General features: G+C 40.2%; 2 protein-coding genes across 2 annotated transcripts in view; one reads left to right on the top strand and one right to left on the bottom strand.

Annotated features, from left to right (window-relative positions):
* The window catches only part of kansl3 (KAT8 regulatory NSL complex subunit 3), a 340,892-nt gene that overhangs the window by 197,444 nt on the left and 122,421 nt on the right, over nt 1–21,027 (top strand). The gene's annotated exons all lie outside the window — the stretch shown is intronic.
* Nucleotides 1–21,027, bottom strand: part of bin3 (bridging integrator 3) — a 40,214-nt gene that overhangs the window by 17,917 nt on the left and 1,270 nt on the right. Inside the window, exons 2-5 of the mRNA XM_034870916.1 lie at nt 12,031–12,079; nt 10,927–10,967; nt 3,153–3,214; nt 811–947 (exon numbers count right to left, since the gene is read on the bottom strand). Of these exons, the coding sequence (XP_034726807.1) occupies nt 811–947; nt 3,153–3,214; nt 10,927–10,967; nt 12,031–12,079 (289 nt within the window). The remainder of the gene's footprint in view (nt 1–810; nt 948–3,152; nt 3,215–10,926; nt 10,968–12,030; nt 12,080–21,027) is intronic.

The raw sequence follows: 21,027 nt of genomic DNA on the forward strand, positions 1-21,027 counted from the left end.
CCGAAACACTTAAGTGTGACAAACATGCAAAGGAACAGGAAATGAGGAAAGGGGCAAACACTTTTTCACACCACTGTAGATGCCCTCCCCTACAAAATCACTGCAGTAGTCGAGAATGCGTTATTTCCAAAAAGAAACATGTCATCTTTTCAAAATTGATTTTTCTTTTTTCATATTGCCAAATATATCGCAGGAGAAACAAATATTGAAAAGTAAGATTATTCCAATATCGTGCAGGCCTAGTATTAATAATAATAAATGGATGAAGGTGATTACAGTTGCTCTTCTCCACGAAGGAGGAAACAATTAACCGTTTTCTGTAACCTTTAAGATTACATTGTGTAAAACACTGATGTAAAAAAACAATACAAGACTTGTTCACCATGTAAGTACTGATCAGAGTTACTCCTATGATTTTTTTTCCTGTTGAGAAAAGGCTTTTTACATTGTAGGAGTTATTTTAGAAACCAGTGAGTCACAAATGCATCAATCTCACAGCTTATAACCAGTATCTTGAGCTTATAGAGGATGATGCCACAGATGCTTTTCAAAAACAGCAGAAGGAAAGACATACGGATAGTTTTTAGTCCGCAGGCTGCACAATATTGACTAATATGAAAACACGAATTTTCAACAAAAACTTGCCTAGTTTCATACTTTGTGTCTAATGAAACACATTTCCTCCAATACCAATCTAATGGCATCTGTGCCAATGGCAAACGCAGAGAAAACATAGCAGTAAAGGAGACCAAAAGAGTTAGACAACACTTTAAACATTAAAAGGTGAAAGACTGTAGGAATGGGTCTGACCTTCTCCTGGTTGAAGGAGTCCATCCTTCTCATGGATGTATCTAAAGCAGTCATGGACTCCAGGAAGGCCTGGTCCTGCTCACATAGCGGGTTACTCAGCAGGTCTGCAGAAATCTTCACAGCTGCTTTGGACATGGCTAACAGACACAAACACAAAGCAGAAGGTAGTGTTAAAACGTAGGTAAATAACTTTGTTAGTAGCCATTTATATTGGCTTTTGTCTACATGACAATGTCCTCATCTACAACTTCTAATCCAATTCAATGCCAGATTGTTAGCGTTTTTCTTCAACAATTTTTTGTGCATTAAGCTTAACACATAAATCAGACAATGCACAGGCAATTTATCAAAAATCCCTACAATTGTGTTCTTGACTGGTCTTGAAATAAAATTCCTGAGTCCGCTTTATCCAAGACAGAGCAAAAAGGCGGTTGATTCCGAATTTTAATTATTTACTATACCTTGTAAAACCGTTGAAACCAATACCGATCTTGAGTACTACAAAACTGCAGCCAGTATCTTATATACTTTACACCTTACCCAATGTGTGTCCATGTATTTTACCCTTAAAAACATACTACCGGGTGTGTAGTCATGGGACTCCTCAGACCCGTCCAGTCAGCGGCATGGAAGCAGCATCGAGGAGAACTCAAACATGTCAACTAAGCAACAGGAACAGCTGACGCCAAAGAAAGACGCAGCGTCTGTCGTTTGGACACGTTGTCGTTTTTGTTTCATTAAAGATGACAAAAAGTGGTAAATTAAGCCTGCAAAAGGTGACTGTGAGCCTGCTAGAAAATACTCGTTCATTGATCATAATCGAGGTAAAATCTTCAATTAATAGTGATGTTGATTTTAGGTCATATCGTCCAGCCCTAGCTTTAAGCATTTCATCAGTGTATGTGTTTGATATTGGTCGGATCTTCAAAAGCGAGCTTTTGGGAATGAACCTAACAGCAAAGTGGCCCAGTGCTGCCCCCCTTTGTAAAATCGAAGGGGACTGGTGGGGCTGGCTGCCGTGTTGAATATTTACTAGAGCTTCAGCAATCTTTAAAATGTTTCTACACTGACAGCCAAAATTACTGTTAATCTGTACTCATGCCACTTTGTTTAGACACAGAGCATGCATTAGATTATGACTTCACAGTCAGAGTAAATGAGCTTCACTGAGGAGATACAAGCTGACAGAAGAGGCTGTGGTGAAAAATAGGCTTTGTGGATATCTGGAACAGTCGGTCTCTTTTCACACTCCCTCGGGATTCTCTCAGGACCAATTTCCAACCAATCAATTATTATTGTGTGGCGTTTCTGCATATCTCTCTCTCTCTCCATTTGACAGGTAACAACGTGCTTGATTTGGACTTTCCTGTTATGACTGAGAGACGTGTTTATTACAGGGTCACGAAAACCAAAAGGTTACCCGAGGGTAGTGATTTAATTATGAGCATTAGTAAAGTGCATATAAGTGATGCTCAAGTCCTTTGTAAATGCCCTAGGGCTAAACAACATGAACAACCCCCCCAGTACGAAAATCACATTTACCCCCACAACGTTCTTTGCCTTCTGTTACTTAGTCAAATCCAAAGTTATTGTTAATCCAAACTGTGAACAGGAGCAAGCCTTAAAAAGATATTATCATCCCTTGCCAGCTAATTGGAAGTGAGTTTAATAGAGCTCTGCATATCACCACCCTTGACTTGATAAATGACAGTTAATACAGAAAGCAGTGTATTAAATGTAGTGCTGACATGCAGAGTAGGTCCAGTTCTTTGTTTAGCAGCAGTTAGTGGAAAACGGGACCTGTGCAACAGATGGAATCCATTAACGATAATGAGGGCCTGACAGCTATGACACTTTGATGATGCAGACATCCATATTCCAGAGCACAAAGGAGAGGAAATGAAGAAGCCTCTCACTCCTCCATCCGTCCCCGCTCCTCCACCCCCACAACTGACTACTTACCACAGGCCATGTCTACTGCTGCCTCCCAAATACACAACTCCAAAACCAACAACAAATAAACAAATAAAAAAGTCAAGTAAACATGGTTTCTGTGGCCGACAAATGCTTGAATAAATGAAGGCAGAGAGGGTAGACAAATTGAGCCCTACACTGATAAATCACACGCACACTTTGATAGCCTGGGAAATCCTATAAAAGATTAAGGCGAAGGCCCGCACTCTCGTCTCATTTGTCAAGTCGTTGAACTGATGTACTTCCAAACAAACCAAGACAGCCAAAGCGTCTTTCTAGCCGAGAAAAACCTGCCAAGCAACATCAAGTTATGTGGGTGAACAAGTGGAGATCACTAGGCGGTAACACGCATTGGTGGCAGAACACACCTAAATCAGCCTCGGTGCTTTTCTTCATGTCCTTGTGAAGCTTTTTCGTCTGATCCTCCAGCCTGTAAGACAAGAAGGAATGATTATCAGCCAGCTTCTGGTCTAGGAATACAGTCAACAACGGGTGAGTTGGAGACCAAACAGGAAAAAAATGACAAATGTGACACAAAATGGTACCCCTTCCCTACACATATATCATAATTAATCCCTACACACATACTCAACATATATCATACTTAATCTTTAAACAGTATATTTAAAAATCTATTTTATCCTGTGAAGATGTGTTGAAATGGACAATGATAACATCCAACCCAAAAACATAGAAAAGGAAATGAGTACATAAAAAACATGCTTCAAGAAGGAATTACATATTTCATTGATTCCACATAAAATGTTATTATAATATCCGTTAGCTAATTAATAATACAGGGAATCCTTCTTGTGTCTGTCAAATACATTTCCCCTCAAAAGCATTAATGTCTTCAATCATTCCACTGCACATATTCCGTTGATGGGTGTTAAAAATGGCAATTACCAGACTATGGAGGCTGCAAAACACACGCCATTCATTATATCAATTAAGGCAAACGAGGGGTTTAGAATCTCCCCTGAGACTGCTGTCACATCACTTCGCCTGGTTTGATGATAAAGGGAACATGTTGGTTTCATTTCCATCTCTGCTTTGAGGGATTATATTAACAAGGAAGACAATAGCTGTGTAATCCCATAGGATTTCTGGTTTGGGGGCACTATGGCCACTGATGTAATGTAAGGACATTGGTAACCCACATTCGGCCAAAACAAAAAACACACAAATGGCGGTTTGGTGCCTCCAAATATATTTTTTTTGTTTAGCAGCTGGGAAACAAACAAGGTTAATTATTTCCAATAATTGGTTAATTATTGGTTCTCGATACTTGCTGTTAGATCTGCTACACCTCAGGAGAATGGCTTCAAAACAATAATAGGCCGGAAATTTATTATTTTTTAATTAAATCACTGAAGCTTTTATTAGGTCTAAACTTTACACAATGAGTTTGCTCACATGGCTCCATTTCATTAAAAAAAATTACAAGAAAGAAGGTACCGGAAATGTTGAACTTTAAAAGGGGCAACATCAAATTAAACAAACAGCTTATGCAGCATTATCCAACGAGTTTTTAGGCAAAATAACTTCTTACTCTCTAATTTGTTAATCTTTTGAATCACATCCGGTACCATCATAACAGATTTTTTCCTCACAAAATAGCATATGAACAACAGCAGCAGAAACATTTGTGGTATTAGCCCATGTCAGATTGATTATAGATGTGATCTGTACCCGTATGTGAATTTTAATTATTCATTTGTTTGTTGCGTTAACAAAGGGAAAGTAAACTGTGGGTTTGGGGCAGGGGCGTCAAACTCAATTTCACAAAGGGCCACACTGTAAAAAATGAGAATAGCATCAGGGGCCAGACATGTAGTTTATGGACATGTTGTCATTTACTTAGAAAAGGAATAATACATTTGAGTTTATTACTGCATCTCTCATAAGGCATTTTTTAACATACAATTATGTCCACATAAAGCCACCCCCCACCCCCCTAAAAAAATTTTTGGGGAAAAAAGTCCCTTAGTCATATTATTTAGCAAAACAATGCAATCCGATTACATTTTCAAAAGTAGGCCTGAATATGCAAAGTTGTTGGTTGTGTGGGAATTTCTGAGTCATAAAGTCAGTAAATCTGCTAAATTCGGCTTTGAGTGATGCATGTTTGCAGTTTGCAAACATTTTCTCGTCTTTTTGGTTTGGCGCACATCTAGGCATTCATGCTAAACCTAAATTGATTTGCTAGCCAGATCAAAATTTGCAATGGGCCGGATTTGGCCAGCGGGCCTTGAGTTGGACAGCTGATAAGAGAAGATAAGATGAGATAAACCTTTATTGTCCTATAGGAGAAATGTGCCTTTAGAACAAAAATGGTGACGCATTGCACATAAATACAATAAAGACTCACTAAATATATCACTCACTAAAGTAAATATCATTTATTATTTCCCATCATAACTCGTCCTCTAAAAGCTTTTGTTTGTCTTGACGTGTTTTAGGATTTTGCACTGAATCGCCACAGACCAGATGGAGGTTGTTCCAAAAATGTCATTTGCAGTAAATGATGTAACTTCATCTCTTATTGTTGACACCACAGGGGAAAAAACATTCTGTCAGAACAATCTCCACAGTAACTTCTTGTATTTCTCGCCAATAAGATGTAACTGGGTCTCATAAGCCATATCAGCCTCTCTCTAAAGCAATCAATGTAAACTCTTACATTCCAGATATTTAGAAATAGACATTTCTAATTGCAGGAAAAGCTCCTCACATCAGAGTCGATATTATTAGCAATACCTCAACAGGATTTAAACAGTATCTGATAATAACTGACTGTTTCCTGTTTCTGTAACATAGGGTTGCACAGTCAGTACATTTAGTAGTATAGTAGAATATATTTATTTCTGTTTGGTTAACAACATTTAAAGAGGATTTAGGAGCTGACCAGAACAGGACTATTTCCAGGCAACTATTATATTACAGTTGAGTTTTGAGTCCCACCTGCAGCTAAAAAACTGCTTCTGACATGGTTGAAAAAACAAAAACATCTGGAAATACTGCTATGTGGTCAGTTTTTGTCATGTCTGTCTATGTGATGGCAGCAAGTACAATCAGCTGGGATGTCATACTACGTTACGCGACAACGTTTTAAATGCAATTCTGAATGTCAGCGGAGTCAATGGACGGCATCATGCAAAATGAACTCAAACTAAAGTAGTCTTGTAAACTGGCTTACACAGGTAACACTTGAAAGTATTGAAAGGGGACTTATATGAAATTAGACAAATAACAGTATTGCAGCAAAACACCGCGAGTTATGGATGTAACAATGTATGTAATGTAATGTTAAACATTTATTCAACCGTGTCAAGATTACAACCGGTTGAGATGCAAAAAAATATTCAATAAAGAGTTTTAAACGGCCTAAGTCATATTCTTCTTTTGATTTCACTACGTGTTCATAGTTTATTTAATTTAAGAGATTTTTTTCTATTTCTTTTTAACTTTATTTGATGTGGGTTTTTTACTTTTGTTTTATTTAGGATAAAATACAACACAAACCTGTTGTTTTACACACTTACAAAACTTTGTTCCTTATTTGTCACAAACTTAGTAGATTGTAGTGAAATATTAGGAGTATTAGGAGCAGTGGACAGCTGTATATACAGCGTCCGGGGAGCAACTTGAGGTGCAGTGTCTTGCTCAGGGACACTTCAACATGTGGCCGGAAAAGCCTGGGATTGATCCACCAACCATGTGGTTTCGGGGCGACCAGTCCACCTCCGAGCCACAAGCCACCCAGGTTTTTGTTTGTTTGCACAGTTTATAGAAATATAGTAATATCTGTCAGTCAGAACCCTGAGAACATTATTTCGTCGCATCGAATTGTGAGTCGAGTTGATTGAGTTGTTGCATCACTACTCCCAGTCATGGAGATCGGGTAGCGGGACGGTGGGTGAAAGCTTCTCACTATGTAAACAAACTGGAACGCCATGAATCTAATGCCTGCACACTCAACATGTGTCCTTGTAGTGCGTGTCTGTGCATATGATATTCATGTTTAGTAGTACCTCCTACTGTAAAAATGTGTTGCACAACACCGTTGCGTGTTTCCTACTCCGTCAGCACCACTTATAGTAGGAGAGCCAGTCTGGATGAGCGCCAGGAGAGCCTGGCGTCTCTTTCTAAAAGGTGCTAACAGAGCAGCTGCTGCTCCTTGCCCCCTGTGCAGCCAATCATCTAGCCACATAGCCTTTTGACAACTGGTAAGACACTACTGCAGTTTATGGGGCTTTACAAACACAAAACCCTTAGCATGACGCTAGATGATGAACAGGCATCTAAGCACGCTTGACCATTTACACCAGATTCCTTTCTGGTAAATACCTGGTTACTGCCATTCCCACCCAAACGAGGTCAGGCAATACAGTTCAGCCAATTAGCATTCAAGCTGCTAAATGAAGTGAGGCTGTCATGTAGTGATTGTGTTTTTGTTTTGTGTGTGTGTGTGTGTGTGTGTGTGTGTGTGTGTGTGTGTGTGTGTGTGTGTGTGTGTGTGTGTGTGTGTGTGTGTGTGTGTGTGTGTGTGTGTGTGTGTGTCCGGAGCTAGACAAATAATCTGGGCAAATAGTTTGGGGGATATTTGCCAATTGCAGATAAATTGTATTAATGGTTCTGTCATTTAGTAAAATTCTTAAAAAGTGAATCTGTTACAAATATGTTTCATTTTCTTTGTACAACATTTAGCTGACTTCATATTTTGCTCTCATTAGTTTTTACAAATGTAAGGGTTCTCAGAAATGTCTACATACGGTATGCGTTTAAGTACAAACATAATTGGCTAACGTAGACGCAATGTATCCCACACAAAGCACAGTAAAACGTCCCATAAGATCAATGGGTGGAAAGACAAGCCTGATTGGCCTACCTGTCTCTGCTGGCCTGTCTTACACACATACTTTAGTTTGATTGACACATTTTTATCCTGACGGCTGGGAATTTTCACTCACATTCACGTGGGACCAAAGCGCCGCTGTAAATCTGTGTATCCCTTCAAGTTCAAATATTTGTAAAAGGCAACTCACTCAACTTGTGGTCTTAAGGGGTAACTATAGTTTTTTTCAACCCTATTTTCCTATGATTTTGTGTCTAAGTGTCTGATGGGAACAACAATCTTGACATTGGTCCAGTATTAAGTGAGATCGCTGGAGTTGGCAGCGATGAAACAAACTGCAATGTAAGTTAATTGGGAAATTGTCCAGTTTGTACTTACCTTCAAAAAAGTGACTGTTCTGCCGCTGACAGGCTCAGATTAAGATTGTGTCTGACAACATTGTGTCTGACAATGTTGTCCTACACAATGTTGTCTGACAACAAAGTGTCAGACAACATTGTGGAAAGGATCCCTTCAGAGAAAGACCTTTAAAACCTCTTTGAGACCTTTCTCTTTAACCAGAAACAGTTCTGAAGTCGCTAGTGCTAAACCCACCAGACTTGATTTAAAAAGGCAATACTTTAAGTGAAGTTTGTTTTTCATATCAGTCAGACACAAAAACAGGAAAATCGGGCCAAGGTTGAAAAAACAGTAGTTACCCTTTAAGTCTTTTACTTCTCCCTGTCGTCCTGGCTTAAGACTCTTCCCGCAACATTTTCTGAACGGTATTAGGAAAGATGGTGGTTTGATTCCTGGCCCTTAGTGTCCTTGGGCAAGACACTTAGCCCCGAATTACCCCCGATGCCGTGCCATCGGTGTTGAAATTTCTGAATGTTTATCAGAGGAGCAGGTGGCACCTTGTACAGCCGCCCCGACCACAGTGTACGACGGTGTGTGAATGGTCAGTGGTTCCCTATCCTATGTAAACGTGCTTTCATTGGAACTAGACTAGAAAAGTGCTATGTATAAAAACAGTCCATTTACATTCATAAGGTACACTTTGGAAACTCACGTTGACGTCTGCTTGGCTCTGGAAACCAGCGGTTTATTTATAGACTTTGCAGGAAAAATTCAAGTGTCGTGAATACGTTCAAGTTATGTTATAATTTGAACCTTAAGTTACACAATGGAAGAATGTAAGACTATTTTGTCATTGATTTCATATACTTTTATAAGAAATAAAAATGCATCCTGGGCCAGTTTAGGGTGCCCTGAACTAAAAAAGATTGATTGAGATTCAATATCATAAATTCAACAAAATACCAAGTCGAATTACACCTAAATATTTTTGTCAGGCAGACAGAATCCATGGTGAAGCCTACCAAGTATTCTTAAGTCCCAGATGCCCCACAGTGTGTTGATATGGATCTCTAGGGCGGAGAAGCTAAAAGTTTGTACATGCCTGCTGCTCTGACTCATCTATAAGGTCTATTGGCACCACACCTTCCTGATAATGGGCCCTCCTACTCAACAAAACCTGAGAGGAAAATGGTGCTCCCACTCATTCTGCAGGGCCCTTGGGGGGCGGGGGGGCTCAATGTACTGAGCTCCAAGGTCTTGGGTGCTGTATTACTCGACCCCCCTTTCTTTTTTGTTTCATAGAAACACTGAAATCCTGACGATGTGGTTCAACTTGAAGAAGGCTGGTTAATGAATAGCAGCCAACAGTTATTTATGTGTGTGTGTGTGTGTGTGTGTGTGTGTGTGTGTGTGTGTGTGTGTGTGTGTATATATACACTACCGGTCAAAAGTTTGGGGTCACTTACAAATTTCCATTCCACTCCATTATAGACAGGATACCAGCTGATCTGAGTGGGGGGGGGCTGATATTTAATGCAATATCTACATTTCCCATTATCAGCAACCATTCATCCAATGTTCCAAATGCTCATTTTGTTTACTAATCTGATATTATTTTAAAAATCTAACTAAGAAAACATTAAACAACCCTTTTGCAATGATGTAAGCACATAATGTAATCTGGAGCCTGCTGCCCTGGTTAAAACAAACAAGGCAACTGATCTCAGCTGGGATTCTGTCTATAATGGAGTCCAATGGAATTTTGTGAGTGACCGCAAACTTTTGACCGGTAGTGTATATATTTGTAGTTAAGGCTTTTTTATTTACTTTTACAAACCCCTGAGAATGTCATCATGTTAATAAAATACTATTATTATTTATGAACGCTAAAGGTGCATTTACAGGAAATGTCATTAAATTATAACTTCTAGCTTTAATCTAAATTCATCAGAGGTTGATGGGAACAAATGGAAGAAAAGCTCTTTCCCAATGTCAGACTTCACCATAGCTCAAACGTCGGTCTTTTCACAGTTCAATGTTGAGAAAAAAAAAGTGCCTAAACGCCGCAGGGATTGTCAGATTGTGTGGGACAAAGATTCGTAGCGTAAATTCTTTCAGGAAGACCTAACTGTTAATTGATCCTCTCCTAAATCAAATCAAATCAAATCAAATCGGGTGGGGGTGGGGTGGGGGGGCTTGAGGGTTGCTCAATTATGGAAGGCAGTGCTCCAGATGGGAGAGATGCAGCACGGTTTACCTCACACCCGAGTCAGTGCAGGACTTCCTGTATACGGGTGAGCTACGGGAGAGGCTGGAGAGGCATAGGTGAGCAGAACTTGTTTTGCTGCTGGTATCCTGACTCAGCAATCATTTTACAAAGTCTACAGACCACCACGTTGATGTTGGCATTAAGAGTAAAATACTCCCACATTTTAGAAGACCTCGTGCGAGCATTTATCACAACGTGTTGTTGCAAGGACTCCATACTTGTGCTGTTGCCAGAGGCAGCCATGTTATTTTGACGCAACGCAAATTATTTATAATTGTAATCGATGACGTTGACGAATCTTTCCAGCCCTACATATTTCTAACTTCTAATTTCGCAGACTAATGAATGATTGCAGTTGACTTAACATGCTCATTGAAGATCATAAGACACTGAATTGTTCACATTGGCGCAAGGAGAATTAATAGCAATGACCCAGTTAAAGAACAATGTGGTCACAGATGCGGTGTAGGAGAAATGACATTTTACCAAGTTGAAGGTCTCAAACCATTTTTAACATACATTGGACCTCAAGCACATAAAACACACAGTGGGTTTTGAGTTGATTATGACCCTGTTTTACAACTGCAAACTCTACAAACATTTGAACTCCACCTATAAGAAACCTCTTTGGTCGTCTAACCTTAATATTAAACCTTGGTTTAAAATGCAGACTTACTTTTGAAGCTTGTCATATTCTCTCTCAAAGTCTCTTTCAACCTAAAAGAAAAACCAACACATTTCATGTCAAATTCTGTCATTTTGGTATTTAAAGTGTGTTTCAACTGAATAATCACGAGGTCTAAACACACGATGATTGTAAACATACATCACACACAGTCTGCGACTACATGTCGACTACAAGTACTACGTCAAGAACAAAGTTGGGGACAGATTTCCTGTTAACATTTTCGCATCATCTGAAGAATGAAGTTTAGGTTAATTAGAGTGATAACAAATTAACAAGTGACCACATGACATGGTTTGAGTTGTAATCGATACGAGCAACAGCCAGTGCTTCTTTGTAGTCTGAATTAATTAGGTACAGAAGTTGTTGAGTCTCAAGGCTTGTCACTCGCCCCTTTACCAGTTAGTTTATCAGTAACAGGGACTTTTTTTTGGGGGGGGGGGGGGGGGGGGGGAGGAAGCCCACAGCTAAGGAATAATAACTCAAGTGGGGTCGAGCTGTTGAAATGCAAGTTAAATGCTTGAGTTCCCAGGGTCAACGAGGGCGTCTTGTCCAACCATGTCTCTAAAACATGTCTAGCAGGTTACAGAGGCAGCATGGGTTCCTGTCTTGCGGTTCTGTGGGCTCCGGGATGTAAACAGTGGCCAAAACAACGAGGAGGGCAGTTGACACTTCGTCACCAGAGGATACTCTAACCGGGCTGCCTCTAACCCACTCCCTGATTTTTGCCCAGGATGGCACAGGAAGCTGGAAACCCAGTCTTACAGTGACTGACGGGCCACAGCCCCATTACAGTGGAAGTGGTTTTCTACAGCAAGGACATCACCCACTCACTGTCACTTCAAGGTAACCACCTCTGCCCCCTTGCATGGCTCACACATCATTCCTTCGGGTGAGGCACTCTGATGACATTATTTAGACTACTATTCACGTTGTATATACCAATTCTGAAGCTTAACAACTACAGCTAAACCTTCACAAAATCACCGCCTTAAAGCAAGTTTTTTTGTTTTCATTTATATAGACTTTTGCAGTAGAAATGTATACACTAAATCTTTTTGATGGATGAGTGAATTGAGTGAACTTTGGACTTACGGTTTTAGAGACAATCTGCTTCTTTGGTTGTCCAATCTTGAAGGGAATCCTGAAATCACAAAAAAGAAGACAGGTGACAGACATAAGCAACTGGAAAATGACCACCTAAAAGGTGAAATTACTGAATGCCTAGAGTGTCATCAGTTGCATGATGGGTGACTAGAGGCTGGTACAGGTCCACAAGGTGAACAAGCGCCTCTTCCAGATCCCTGACACCAACAATCTGAAGCTGTTAATTCTTGCTTCTGTGGAGTGTGCAGTCAAAGCCAGATCCATTAACTACATGTCATCCCTATACACATCTGGCTCCCATTGCAGGCGGATATATCACTAAGCAGAAGTGGTTGTCCCCTCTTCTTAGTGCGGCTCTACTGCATGAAAACGGCTGGCAGTCGAACACAGATTCACACGCTATATCGTAGGCCACACCAGACAAATAGTAAGCCCAGACACCCTAATATAGTGGGACTCAAAAGGGTACAGCCAGGACGATGCCCTTGCTTTTAAAACAAAACTTGAGAGCAATGAACAAATTAATCCAAAAAACTAAAAATGTCTTGAGGTTTAGTGCAACTGCCTCTCAGTTGCACCTCATTTTGAGAACAAAATCCAAACTTTTCTTCACTCTTGAAAGACAAACACACTGACACCCTGACTTTAGTTTTGGTTTAAAAAAGACCGCGTTTCTTCTTAGTTAAAACACAATCTTTTATCCGAATATCAAAACCTTGCTATCGCCTTAATAAGTTGCTGCCATGCATCAGAGTGCTTGGGGAATGTATACGGCAGAAAGGAAAAAACTGCGTTGCCAATGTGCTTGGCTGTAGGTTGTCATTGATGTGGCACTAATAGCCTGAAATCTAAGCTATATGATGGACAGTTGCTGCTGACAGGCAGGGTGAGGCAGCAGCTGCGTCAAAAGAAAGGTGTGTAGACTAATGAGATGGAAACGAGAGGGTGTGATGTAGGGCCTCCTTGTGCAACGAAGGAAGGCTACTGATGTGTGGGAAAGATCCTTTTGATGACAGCTCAATCACAAAACTCAACATGGTCAAATAACAGGATTAATCTAGTCACAAAAAACATGTTTCACTAGCGGCTCGGATATCAAGATTTTCTTTGGTTTTCCGGATCTGTCTGCTTTAGGTTGGTACCAATTGTCCTGACTAGCTTACTTGAAGTTTTGAATGAATCCTTTATTCATTAGATAATTAAGGGTTCCTAAACATATTTTGTTGCTTTTGGCTCAGGGAAGAAGTTTCACCCATTGCGTCATCATTCGGGTGAGCCAACATGGAAAATAACCATAGAAATTACTCACCACCATCGTATGTGACTCACCTTTCTCTGATTACTATCTCACTAGAACGTCACAATAAGGAGAGTGTGCATGTACTAGAGTGGCAGCGATATGTGAGTTTTACTGTATGCAGCGGACGTGGGTTTGACTCCAACCTGCGGCCCTTAGCTACATGTCATACCCCCTTTCATGTCTTCAGCTGTTCTGTATAAATAAAAGCATAAAATGCTCAAATTTCAAAGTCACGAGTTACGTCTCGCTGAGTGTCTGATTGCTCGGTACGGAGATGTCACGTTACTCAAACGGGTATTGGATTTTGCTCATTCCTTAGCTTCCCGGGTGATAAAAAGACGCTGGATAAAACACATCAGGTAAGAGAACGTTACATGTGTTGTGGAACAGAGCTAAGCTAGCTGAGAATTAAGCTACGTGACATATTTTGTGTGAGACGAGATATGTACGTCACTGAGCGGTTTCACCCAAAACTCAGTGGTACTACAACAAACACACCTTTTTCATCTGCAAAATTATCTTTTAAACTGACAAATATCATTAGGTGTGATTCAAGCTTAAATTCAAACGTAATCAAACATTAATTTGTCTCTCCCCGTTCATTACCGTACTTATTTTCCCCAAATTAAGGTCCCATGAGATCCACTGGAAGGGGAGGGACTTGGCCTCTCTACAAGGAGAACCAGTCTCACACAGACTACATCTTGCAAGATCCATTTTCACTATGAGATTTAAGTCTGGAAAAAAATGACTTGATAATCAATTCAGCCTGGTCAAACACAGACACGTAGCAACCAATTAAAAGCCTCCCTTGACAAGAGTTTATTGTGTTCATTTCATATCACATTAACCTTTCAGTGACCACTGTTCCTCTTACTAATGCAGTGTATTGCATGTTTGGCAAATGCACTTATGATTTCTGAGACCTTTCTCCACATCATCTTCTAACATTTATGAATAATGAATCTGTTATTCAGGCAGGAAGTACAACTACAGTTACATACATACACTACAGATGAAAGGCAGTTTTTATATTATAATAAATATTGCTACTAGAACAAACCTCCTCTGAGGGACATTAAAGGGTTTCTTGATATTCATATTTGTGATTGTTTTAATAAGTGTGTCTGATGATTGCTTTGTGTGACTGAATGTCTTGTGAGGTTGCGTATATTTCATTTGTCTCACGTCTACTTTGTAAAAGAGATCTTGATCTCATTGAGAGATCCTGAATAAATAAAACTTTATTAACAAATACGTGCAATGCAGTATATTTTGATTTTTTAGCAATTAACAACTTCATACCTTAAATGTCAGTTATAAACATAACGTAACGCATACGTTAAAAGAGAACATACATGCCCTTGGACACGTTCTTATGTCCCAGTAAAAATTTGATCACATAAAAAAGAGAACATACAGGGTGGATCCCAAGTCTGTTATTTGATATCGCCTCGCTTGAACCGGGAGTTGCTCTGGCCCTTCTTCATGAAGGCCGACTCAAGGTTTCTGTTCCTGCCCCGAGGAGCTAGGATAGAGGAGGGATCTCTGAGGAGCTATGAGCGAGGATAGAGGGAGCAACCCTCCCGGAAGCCATGCAACTGAAAGCTGTTGCTAACTCTACCCTAACCTAACAGCCGACAGATTCATGCGAAGCTTCATAAAAAGGACGTCTCATCCCTCTAAAAAAACTTGTTTCCTCTCTCCTCGCATGACTTCCTCGCATTGCTCCCATGCTTCCTTGTTAGGACGGACTAAAATGCGAGGGAGGGAAGCAAGTGAAGGAAATGTAGATGCAAGTGAAGGACCTGGGACCTCCCAGAGTGGTTGCATAGTCCTAAAACACAGACAATGTGGTTGTATTAAAAAAAAAAAAACTAACAATTATACTGTCACCATGTTGATTTAGTGTTTTACATTCCCTTTTAAATGGATAGCACTAGTGATGCATTCAAGTTGATTGTGCAATTTTGCATTAGTTTGTTTTTTCGGGTTGCACGGGATAAATGAAGGAATGACTGAATGAATGAATGAATGGGTTTTCTACTAATATTGCACAACGCTTGGCAACAGCTTTTGATGTTTGCGCCGATTTGGAGGGTGTGTCTGGGAGAAAATGATGACATCCTCAGCAAAAACTCAATGGAAGAATTAAGCATAAACATATAGTGATCCAACCAGCCACCAATGCACAAACATTTAAATGTTAGCTTCAATGTTCTCTTTTGCTCAGTTTTGGCAGATTGGACAATGACAGGATTTGTTTCTAGATGACATGCAGAGAGTCCATCCAAGTGTAATTGTATTATGGTGGATTTTCCCTTTAATGCACCAAAGGATATATGATTTGCTTCGGAAAAAACTGAAGCGAGTCCTTAATGTTGTAGATTCAGAGTATATGCACTTGTACAAAGGGCCAAAGGAAAGTGGTCACTCTCTTCAACTGCTCATGAGAACTGGCAAACACACAAAGTGAAGTGTGCTTCAGGGAAGGGAGAGGGAAAAAGTAGCAGGCAACCAGAGGGAGAGAAGGAGAAAGAGGGAGGATGGTAGTCACTGTGAGAATCATTTCTAATGTTTCTTCACACAGCCATATTTCTGTAGGGGCTGTCACATTTAGAAACACTGGTTAGTCGGGTCCTGTGAACCCAGAACTAGTGTCTAACATGGCAGAGGTCCGACCACAAGACAGCTGAAGACTGAAAACTTGTGTGTTACACCAGCTGAAATTCTTCTGAAAACAAATCTAAGCCTAGTGAAGGCAGGCGGGGGTGGTTTAGCTGAATATTGCCTTGGTATTTAGTGCCTAATACTATAATAACATATAAATAACATAAAATCAACAATCTACAGTCATATGGTATGTGTACATGTTACAGTACTTGAATTTAAAGATACCGATTAACATTTACTCACACAAGTAAATAACTCCAATAACTGAAGAGATGCGTAAATTGGATGGATTAGAGGCGCTGCCACACAAACCCGATTATCGGCCGTCAGACAGTCTGGCGAGGTCAGTGACTCGAGTCTGTTCGGTGTGTTCTGTGCCGTCGTCCATCAGAGGAGCCGTCGGCTTACATCTGGGCCAATTTGACATGTTGAATCGGAAGGCGGGCAGTCGGACTCAATGACCGATCTGATTGGTGGAGTGCTAACCCGGAAATGACAAGCGGGATGAGCGTGACTATGGCCTCTAAAAATCTGATGAAAATCTTGTAAACTGACCATTGCTGATCTGAAATGAAGAAAGATTCAGCAACAGCATGGCCTATTTAGAGGTGTCATTGCTCATTTTCAAGCCCAGATTAAAAAAAAGCGTTGTCACACATTTGTAGAGCTGCAAAGTTGTCAACTATAAAATAGATCCCCAACTATTATGTAAAAACTTAAAGATTCTCTGATTCTAGCTTTTTAAATGTGAATATTTTCCTCTCTCCTGTGTGACAGTAAACTGAACATCCTTGAGTTGTGTCACTGGAGGATGTAATCTTGGGCTTTGGGAAACACTGATTACCATTTTCTGAGATTTTATAGACCAAACAAATAGTCGAATAACAGAGAATGAAGACAACGGGTTAGTTGCAGCCCTACAAATTTGCTTTCATCATCAGACGGCTGGTCGACTTGCATTCACAAAGCTATCTGATCTTTGCTGAAATGGGCAATACGTCACCGCCATCAAGTAAGCACGTAGGCAAGAACAAAGACGTGACAGTCTTCTCTATCCGGGAAGAACCGACGGCTTTTCACTACAACTGCAAATGTGTATGCCATTTGGGGACTAGTGCATCATTGGACATTGGATATTCCGTGGAGCACAGAAGGCTAGTTGAAGATGTCGGGAAGTAGAATTGTTATGATAATGACCCCAAAGTCAAACCTCTCGCGTCATAGAGGCAAGTGTGCAGGCCCTGCTGGAATGCATCAGTCAGCAGAGCCCATAAAGGACTCTTTTCACGGGCCGAACACCCCACTCTTGACCTTGTGTTTGGCAGTGCGTGCTGCGGTCAAAGCGTTGCTTGCCAGCTATTGACTGTCTGACTCAAATGAGTGACGCCCTCTTGCTTCCTTGATTACTGTCTTCCCTGAAAATTACACTAAGAATGTGTAACGTATTATGAAGGGAGTTCATGTCCAAACACGGCACTGACATATTCAAAGAATTGGTTATAATATGTGTAAGTTTCTCAGCATTTCCTCTTGAACTGAAGTGGGAAACAAACGCTGAAACTTTTCAAACCTCTATTTAAACTCCTAAAGGGGAGTAGTACAAAATTGAGAACTGGTAAGACAAATCTTCCCATAAATGATACAAAAATTATATATATATATATATATATATATATATATATATATATATATATATCAACTGAATCCTGGGTGACACAATGAAATTCAAAACATGTCAATAGAAATAAACGCTGCACAATATGAGGGAAATATGCAATAACGTTAAATAACCCGATAACAATATAGCGTGCGATTACTAAACATATTAAAGCGTACTCAGTTCTGCTGCTTTCAGTAATCTGCTAAAATACAACAAAGGGCTTGTTGAGTTTGCAACAAATTAAAGTAAATCCTTTCAAACATCTTACTGAACAAATTGAACATCGAATTGAAAATCAAAGGCCCGACTATAAAAAGAAAACCAGTTAAATGTGCAGTTTTTTACTGATATTTTCTTTCAACTAACAAAACATCTCGTAGTGTTTTTTGCGATGTTTCTTCCATCAGTTGATATAATAAAAATGATATATTGTGCAGCCCTACAAAAGAACAAGGCATAAGTTGACTGCTTCATCGCTGCAAAGCCCAAAACTCTAAAATGTGACCATGATGTATCAAATGGGTTATTACCGTCTTAACGGCCATTTCTCAAGCTTTAGTCAAAACAACCCAAAAGTTCCAACACACAAACACATTTTTTTAACTCCTTCAGTACCGAAGCAAACGTTTGATACCACACACAGTGCACTATGAAGGATGATGCAACATGCCCTATGAGGTCTTACATACAGCACTGGATGCAGACTGAACAGCAGATGACACATCTGGCTAAACCTGACGGAGAACTGTTTCCCACGAACATAAAACATAGTTGACGAAATAGAGACAACACAAAATGCCTACCTGTCATGTTTCTGCATAAAACTATTATCTCTAGTCATAGTTTTATTATCCTTATTGGTAGTGTAAGTGCCCCGGCGCATCATGCCAAGTGCTATAATTATAATGAATCATATTTCTGTATAACTGTATCAGTGTGTGTGTACCAACTGGAAGCGGCAGATGACCGCCCCCCCCCCCCCCCCCCCCCCCCCCCCCCCCAAGAGCCTGTAAAGAGCCTTTGTAAATCATAGAGTGGGGTCTAGACCTACTCTATCTGTAAAGGGTCCTGAGATAACTCCTGTTGTGGTTTGACACCAGTGTTTACTCTGTTTAATTTATTGAGGCAAAATTTCCTCCGCCATGCTATCAGAAATAGGGAAGACGCACAATGTAGTCGCGTTTTCCTTTTAAATGATCCTGCCGACATAACGCACCCCCCACTGGCTGCCGCTCACATTGCAATTTAACAACAAGTATAACTGTTCAGAGGTCATTAGGCTCTTCCAGTTCAACTCCACATACTGTTGTGTTGATGTAGTTTATTGTCAAAACGTTGGCTTCCGAGTCGACTATTAAACAAATAGCTCCACCAAAAACGTCCCCACGGGAGTTGGCTTTGAAACACAGACACCAAAATCTAGGTAAGAAATACATAACTACGGCTAACATTACGAGACCTATAAACAGGCTAGATAGCTAACTGTTAGCCATCTTACAACATGACTTTTTGCCCAAAGACAGCGTTGTTGAGAGTGAAACGGGAAACTAGGAAAAGTAGTGTGTTGTTAGGACGGCTACATTAAATCATAGGCATCTAAAATGATTTTCAATTAATGTCTAAATATCAAATGATTGCGAGAACGTGGATGAGGTCGTTAGAATTGGATGGCCTGCAGCTTCAAGGACAGTTTGTTTGGATACAAGCTTTACATTTTGGAAGATAGACGGATTCTTAACTGCATTTCGTTAAAGCCCACACACACACACACACACACACACACACACACACACACACACACACACACACACACACACACACACACACACACACACACACACACACACACACACACACACACACACACACACACACACACACACACACACACACACACACACACACACACACACACACACACACACACACACACACACACACACACACACACACACACACACACACACACACGGGACAGATACCGCTCATAACTGAAAGTAAATCACGATTTAATTTTTTACTAACTTTGATTCGAAAATCTATATTTGGTACTGCCAATTTGTTTTGTTATGGTCAAAAAACATCGTGGCAGAGAATCAAGATATCAATTCTAGTAAAAAAAAAATGTGATTCATATTTTTCCCCAAATTCTGCAGGCCTAGCACATATCAATACAACTCATCGGTCTATAGGCACACACATGTGGGAAGTGATTTATTTTCACTCTGTTGTGTCTGATCAGTCCACTCTCGTCAACCGCGCAGTTACCACAAACACAGCTCTACTCTACTCTAAATAACAAATTCTGGCAAAACAAGCTAAACAAAAGGCTGTGGGTTTGTATTCTAACTGTAGACAGCATGCTTGTACCAAGATCAAATAATCCAGACCATGGCCTGTCTAACGTAACAATACACATAGTAGGGGTACGCAGGAAAAACACTACGCTACGCACAGAGGTGTTGCTCAAGTGTGCGTTGTATTTTCCAAGGCTTGACTAAAGTTTGCTTCACATAGTTGTAAAGTAGCTGAAAAAAAGATGTGTGCTGTGTTGTCGTAATTTTCAACTGGATTTAAAAAAATTGGTATAAAAAAAAAAGCTTCATTCAGAAAACCAAAATTGAACTCATATATCAAACATATGTTTAAACATTTATAACGAAACCCAGCACTAAAGTTACCAGCCTACTTTCTAGGAAATACTAGTTGGGTGTTACACTACAAAATATAATATTGTGACCAGTACGCATACACAAGGGGACAATTAGTAACCAAAATCCCCACTGGTTGTTAAGTTCATGTCTAAATGATAACGTTAGCAACTGTTGACTAACTATAGCAACAATTGACCAACGTTAGAGACAACTGACCAACGTTAGCAACAGTTGACCAACGTTAGCGACAATTGACCAACGTTAGCGACAATTGACCAACGTTAGCGACAATTGACCAACGTTAGCATCAGTTGACCATCGTTAGCAACAGTTGACCATCGTCAGCAAAGGCTGACCAACGTAAGCAACAGTTGACCAACGTTAGCATCAGTTGACCATTGTTAGCAACAGTTGACCATCGTCAGCAAAGGCTGACCAACGTTAGCAACAGTTGACCAACGTTAGCAACAGTTGACCATCGTTAGCAACAGCTGACCATCGTTAGCAACAGTTGATCAACGTTAGCAACAGTTGACCAACGTTAGCAATAGTTGACCAACGTTAGCAACAGTTGACCATCGTTAGCAACAGTTGACCATCGTTAGCAACAGCTGACCATCGTTAGCAACAGCTGACCATCGTTAGCAACAGTTGATCAACGTTAGCAACAGTTGACCAACGTTAGCAACAGTTGACCA

The sequence above is a fragment of the Etheostoma cragini genome, chromosome 5 (genome assembly GCF_013103735.1).
Source record: "Etheostoma cragini isolate CJK2018 chromosome 5, CSU_Ecrag_1.0, whole genome shotgun sequence".
In the NCBI taxonomy this organism is placed as follows: domain Eukaryota; kingdom Metazoa; phylum Chordata; class Actinopteri; order Perciformes; family Percidae; genus Etheostoma; species Etheostoma cragini.